Source organism: Telopea speciosissima, chromosome 10 (genome assembly GCF_018873765.1).
Source record: "Telopea speciosissima isolate NSW1024214 ecotype Mountain lineage chromosome 10, Tspe_v1, whole genome shotgun sequence".
Classification (NCBI taxonomy): Eukaryota; Viridiplantae; Streptophyta; class Magnoliopsida; order Proteales; family Proteaceae; genus Telopea; species Telopea speciosissima.
In genome coordinates this window covers 20,424,990-20,431,999 of record NC_057925.1, presented here as the reverse complement: position 1 = coordinate 20,431,999, position 7,010 = coordinate 20,424,990, and the positions used below count along the sequence as shown (strand labels likewise).

The window sequence follows — 7,010 nt, the reverse complement described above, 5'->3', positions numbered from 1 at the left end:
TCGGTATCGGATTGACACCCTTAATCGTTTGCCTAGGCCTCTAGAACCTACACGTGAGCACTGACTAATGGGAGTGTACGCATAAACATCGCAATGAACATTGTTTTTGCCTTTCCATGGGAATAGTGTGGTACTTTTACATGCTTTTGTGTGTGGAGTCTAGAGTCTAGATCAAGTAGCCTTTTTGTTTCCTAAATTAATTATAAATTAATAGATTCTCCCAATCCCAGGCCACCCTACCCCATGCATCATCGGTGTAAAGTCGGTGGTTTAGATCCTCTAGACCACCGTGGATGGATCACTCGTACGTGAACCAATAGACTCCAGTTTGTCCAGGTAATTAAGGAGGAATATGACTCATGGTTTGATTTGAGATATTGGTCTCTCACTCTCTCTCCTCTTATCGACCCATCAAGATCCAGATCGGTATTTAAGCACCGTTTTTATTTCCTCTTGACATGCATCCAACAATGCAGAAATTTTGTTTCCACGAATTTGAGCTTTGCGTGGTCCACTAATTTCCCAAAATATCAAAGTTGAGGAGGTACCCATCCCATCCGAATTTTTATCCGCTGCAGTGCACTGCTATCGTGCGGAACAGCAGTGGACATGTGTGCACAGCGAGCCCCACTGTGCACACATGGCCGCTGCTGAGCCACACGATGCGCACAGCAGCGCCTCCAATACTAGAGCGAACATCCCATCCCATCCCATCCCAGGCACGAAAGTGGCAACGACGCTCGAACACGTGAATAGAACTTCGTAATTAAACACCATATTCATAAAAAAGTCTTATCTTTATGTGCACCAATGGGAGTTTAGTGGTCGGGTCCCAATCGCTATCGTCTACGGTTTCTTGACCGGTGGGGTTCCCTAGTGCCTCTCACAAGAGGGGGGTGGGACCCACCCGGAGCACCTGACCGAACACTCTGTCCGGGTGGGGTTCACCCTCCTCTTATGAGAGCACTAAGGAACCGCACCGATCAAGAACCGCATATGATAAAAATTCGGTTGGGTCCGTCCAATTCCACAGTGATTTATTAAAGGAACAGGAGCCGTAAGTTGGTTGGAACCCCATTAATCCAGCTAGAAATCGTTTGTGTTTCTTGGGTTAATTGTTGTTTGGAAGGCAAAAACCATGTTTGCCCCATGATCATCACCACCCTTAGAAAGAGTACTGAAACTACTGTGCCTCCTCCTCTTATTGGCCACGTCCATTGTTTCTTCTGCTTCTTCTTAGTTCAGAGTTGCAGCTTTTGCTTCCGCTTCCATTAATAATTATGGTTTTGATCATCAACAAGAAGCAATGGAGGCTCTCCTTCAATGGAAGTCCAGCCTTATTTTTCTTCGTTATAACAATTCCCTACCACTACTACTCCCTTCTTGTAGTACAACAACCTTTTCCATTCCCAATAATACCATCTAGAAACAATTGCTCAATAACAAACATCATTGCTGAGAAAATAATCTAGCTATCCTGTTCGCCTTTAACCCAGTGCAATGGATTCAACTTCAGTTAATGTCATACTAATCCAAGTCCTTGACGTGATGGAAGGTGCCAAGGATTCTTCAAATAGGGTGTGAATCCAAGGAAAATTGGTCTGTCGGGTTGTCGAGACTCAAGAGTCAGGGTGGTGGGGTCTTTAAAACCATGGTTTACATTTCGAGACTCCAGAGTCAGGGTGGCGGGGTCTTTAAAACAGTGGTTTACATTTTCAGACTCGAGAGTCGTGGTGGTGGGGTCTTTAAAACCATGGTTTACTTTTCGAGACTCGAGAGTCAGGGTGGCGAAGACTCGAGAGTCAGGGTGGCGGGGTCTTTAAACCGTGGTTTATGTTTCGAGACTCCAGAGTCAGGGTGTGCGGAGACTCGAGAGTCAGGGTGGCAGGGTCTTTAAACCGTGGTTTACGTTTCGAGACTCCAGAGTCAGGGTGGCAGGGTCAACTAAAAACGTGGTTTACGATTCGAGAGGGCGTCATTGCGTGCTTTACTGTGTCTGTGCTGCACAGTCCTACCGGACAGCTCGGCAATAGAGGATCACGATCCGTTTCAAATGAATCATATACTTACAACCATTATAAATTAGGGATCCGAGCGGCAGTTAAAGTTGCAGCAACCTACCCCAAGTCCCCAACTCCCCCAAGAACCCACAAATACCAGTTTTGTCTTCTGTACTTGGCAAGGCTTGTGAAACCATGATTATTATTAATGCACCATCATCAACATCATCCTTGTCTGAAAGAGATAAACTATGACTACTCTGTCTCCACCTCTTATTGGTCTTTCTTTTGGCCACGTTCATTGCTGCTGCTCCTTCTGCTTCTTCTTTATTAAGAGTTGTTGCTTCCCCTTCCATTGATAATTATGGTTTTGATCATCAACAAGAAGCAATGGAGGCTCTCCTTCAATGGAAGTCCAGCCTTATTCTTCATTATAACAATTCCCAACAATTACTCCCTTCATGGATAGTACAGATGGCAAATGGAAGCAGAAGCAACCCATGCAAGTGGGTGGGAATTACTTGCAATGAGGCAACTGGAGTTATCACCATCATAAGCCTCTCCCGCATGGATTTGAAAGGTACGCTCCAGGACTTTAACTTCTCATCCTTCCCTAACCTCCTCCGTCTTGATCTCCATAAAAACTCACTTTTTGGTCCCATTCCTCCCACCATTGCCAACCTTTACCAACTCAACCACCTCTATCTCTTCAAAAACAATTTCAATGGCTCCATCCCTGTTGCTTTAGGCACTCTCAACTACCTGGTTGTTCTACATCTCGCTCAAAATCAATTTTCTGGTTTAATTCCAGCGTCTTTTGGAAACTTGACATCTCTTACTAAACTTGGTTTGTTTCGCAACAATCTCACTGGTTCAATTCCGGCGTCTTTGGGAAACTTGACATCTCTTGCTCTACTTGGTTTGGGTGACAATAGTCTCATCGGCTCAATTCCTGCGTCTTTGGGAAACTTGACATCTCTTACTCTACTTGGTTTGTATAGCAATGGTCTCAGTGGTTCAATTCTGGTGTCTTTTGAAAACTTGAGATCTCTTGCTGAACTTGATTTGAGTGACAATATTCTCACAGGCTCAATTCCTGCGTCTTTGTGAAACTTGAGATCTCTTACACTTCTTAAATTGTGGTACAACAAACTCAATGGTTCAATTCCTGCTTCTTTTGGAAACTTGACATCTCTTACTCAACTTTCTTTGTTTAGCAACGATCTCACTGGTTCAATTCCGGCGTCTTTTGGAAACTTGAGATCTCTTATTATACTTTATTTGTATACCAATAGTCTCAGTGGTTCAATTTCGGCGTCTTTTGGAAACTTGAGATCTTGTTGAACTTGATTTGAGTAACAATATTCTCACAGGCTCAATTCCTACGTCTTTGGGAAACTTGAGATCTCTTGTAGTTCTTTAATTGTTTGACAACAGTCTCAATGGTTCAATTCCTACTTCTTTTGGAAACTTGAGATCTCTTACTAAACTTGATTTGAGTAACAATAGTCTCATTGGCTCACTTCCTGCCTCTTTTAGAAATTTGACCAATCTAGTTCGTATCGGCCTTTATTACAACCAATTGTCTGGTCAAGTACCTCAAGAAATCAGCAATTTTACCAAATTGCTAGACTTGCAACTTGCATATAATCATTTTAAAGGGTATTTACCACAACATATATGCAAAGGTGGTTATTCACTACTAGAATATTTTTCTGGAAATCATAACCATTTCATAGGCCAGATACCCAAAAGCATGAGAAACTGCACTGGCCTAATAAGAGTCCGGCTTGAAAATAACCCTCTCATGGGAAACATATCAGAAGTCTTCGGTGTTTACCCCAATTTAAATTACATCGATCTGAGCTATAATCAATTGTATGGGGAGGTTTCACAGAATTGGGCAAAGTGCCTAAAATTAACAAACCTAAAAATCTCAGGAAACAAGATTTCCGGTCAAATACCACCCGAGCTTGGAGACTCAACTCAACTGCGAGGACTTGACCTTTCTTCCAATCTCTTGGTAGGCCAGATTCCAATCAGAGAAATAATGGGGAGGCTTAATAGCTCTTTGCTGATACTAAAGTTGAACGATAACCAACTCTCTGGTAAACTACCAGCTGATCAGGATGTGGGATTGTTCTCATCCAAACTTATGCACCTTGACCTCTCAATGAACAATCTAAGTGGATATGTTCCAAATCAACTAGGGAAATATTGCAACAATCTTCTTTACTTGAATTTGAGCAAGAATAAATTCAGCGGAAGCATCCCAGTTGAATTTGGAAATTTAGTTTCCCTACAGGTGCTGCTGGATCTTAGCAGTAACTTCTTCACAGGAAAGATCCCTCTGCAGCTTGGAAGCTTGGATAGGCTAACAAATTTGAATCTCTCTCATAACAACTTGCTCGGTTCCATTCCATCTACTTTCGCTGAAATGCTCAATTTGATAACCATTGATGTATCCTACAATGAGTTAGAGGGTCCTCTACCTGATAATCATGCCTTTCGAAATGCTCCAATGGAAGCTTTCCTTCACAATAAAGGTTTGTGCGGCAATGCCACAGGTTTGCGACCTTGCAATATTTCCAAGCTATCCCCCAAAAAAGAGAGCCACAAAGCCATCCTTCTTATGATCATAGTAGTGCTGCTATTTCTTCTATTTGCTTTTCTTGGGACTTTTTTGTTTTTCCGTCGTCGGAGGGAGAGATGCTTAGAAGAGGAGAACCCAATTACAAACCAACAACAACGTAGAGATGTGTTTACAATATGGAACTATGATGGGAGGATAGCATACCAAGACATCATTGAAGCAACTGAGCAGTTTGACCCCAAATATTGCATTGGCACCGGAAGACATGGAAGTGTTTATAAAGCAGAGTTGTCATCAGGTCAACTGGTAACTGTCAAGAAGTTCACCTCTTCTTCTTCAGATGATGATGACACGATTTCAAATCCAGAAACATTCAAAAATGAAATTCAAATGATGACAGAAGTGCGACATCGAAACATCGTAAAGTTGTATGGTTTCTATTCACACATGAGGCACTCATTTTTTGTTTATGAATATGTGGAGAGAGGAAGCTTGGCTAAGATCCTAAGCATAGAGGAAGAAGCGGTAGAATTGGATTGGAGTAAGAGGGTTAACGTTGTTAAAGGTGTTGCCAGGCTCTGGCTTACATGCACCATGATTGCTCACCACTAATAATTCATCGAGACATATCGAGCAAAAATATTTTGTTGGATTCAGACTTTGCGCCTCATGTCTCAGATTTCGGCGTTAGTAGAGTTTTAAAACCTGATTCATCCCTTTGGACAGCTCTTGCTGGAACATATGGATACGTTGCACCAGGTTCTCTTTCTCTCTCTCTCTCTCTCTCTCTCTCTCTCACACACACACTCATACTCACTCGCTCTCTCTGTAGGTGTGAGAAACCCATTCTTATTTTTATTAATTTCATTTGTTTGATTTATTCTGCAGAACTTGCTTACATAATGAGGGTGACTGAAAAATGTGACGTTTATAGCGTTGGAATAGTAACATTGGAAGTGATAATGGGAAAGCATCCCGGAGAACGTATCTCCACTTTGCCATCATTATCCTCTATTGAGCAAAACATATGGTTGAAGGATATAGTTGATCAACGCATCTCAACTCCCACAAATCAGGTTGTTGAGAAATTGGTTTCTCTTATGCAATTGGCATTCTCTTGTTTGCATGAAAATCCACAATCTCGGCCAACCATGCAACAAGTGTCTCAAGAGCTACCAATTTGCAACATTTCCTAAAGCAATTCCACAAAATAACATTGGGACAACTATTGATTCTTAAGGTGAGAATTTAGTCCAACATGTGAAGAATTTTGTGTAGTTTAAGCCCGTGTAGCACTTTCCTCCCTCTGTGTGTGGTATACAGTGAAGAATGTGGTTTGTTTATCTTGTATCTTATACACATTATTGTGATAACCCTCTTATTCCTTAAAAAGCCAAGTCATGACGATGTTGCATATTTTTATCATATCTTCCTTATTTTTATGTATTCTACAATAAGTGTGGTCTTTTATTTGTTGACTATTCTCAATTGTGTGCGCATGTGTATGTGTATATTCTAGATATAAATTTGAGGTAATAGTCTGATTACATGAAATTTGTGTTCATTGTCTAGGTTGTAAAACTTTTTCCCACTCACTTTTTCTTCGTTCAATTTTATTACTGAATTATAACTTTGATGCAATCGTGGAGTCATATTTTATTATTTATTTTAATTTATGATTAATTTTTAATTGTAATTGGGCTTCGTTCTAAGATTTTAATGATTTTTCAAGTTTTATTTTGGTCAATGGGTTTGAACTTACCCATCGTAAAGTAAGTTTAGGGTTTATTATTACCTTTTATCTCGACCATAGGAACTTGATTAGATGGATTGTTGAGATTTTTAGGGCTTTAATTATGGTTTTATTTTTTTATAACTATGGAATGAGTGAATAGTGTTTGAAGGGAGTTGTTGATATTGAATTTGTAGTTTCTTCCTTTTGAAATATTAAAGAGTTTCAACCCTTTCCTGCCTCTGTTCCCTTGTTTACAAAATTGGGTAGCAGAGAAGAAGATGAATAGTGAATTAGGAATAAGATTAGATATAGTGTTTTACAGTGTATGGTGCGAAAATTACACACCACATCGGGTTTTGACACTTTTATCGTGTATGATGATCCGTATTTAGAGATGTTTCTCCTCCAATTTCAAAATCAACTTATTGAAGCTATGAACATCATCAACGGATCAGATTTGATCATATCTAGGGAAGAGGCTGTTTGCATCTAACCATAAGCCATAAAACAGAATCGATTAATAAAACTTTGAGGACAAGTTTTCTTTTACCCAGAAAGAATGATGCAGTCATGGAATCATGTTTTATTATTTATTTCTGTTTATGATTACTTTTTAATTGTAAGTTGGCATCGAGGTATAGGATTTTTAGATTTGTTTGGTCGATGGGCAGCCCAAGCCCAT

At 40.4% G+C, this 7,010-nt stretch overlaps 1 protein-coding gene across 1 annotated transcript; it reads left to right on the top strand.

Annotated features, from left to right (window-relative positions):
* Nucleotides 1-5,174: 5,174 nt before the first annotated feature.
* LOC122644088 (MDIS1-interacting receptor like kinase 2-like) lies at nt 5,175-5,946 on the top strand. Its single transcript, XM_043837691.1, has 2 exons — nt 5,175-5,352; nt 5,482-5,946. Exons 1-2 carry the CDS (start codon nt 5,181-5,183, stop codon nt 5,787-5,789), a joined length of 480 nt encoding a protein of 159 aa, XP_043693626.1. The 5' UTR covers nt 5,175-5,180; the 3' UTR covers nt 5,790-5,946.
* The last annotated feature ends 1,064 nt before the right edge of the window (nt 5,947-7,010 follow it).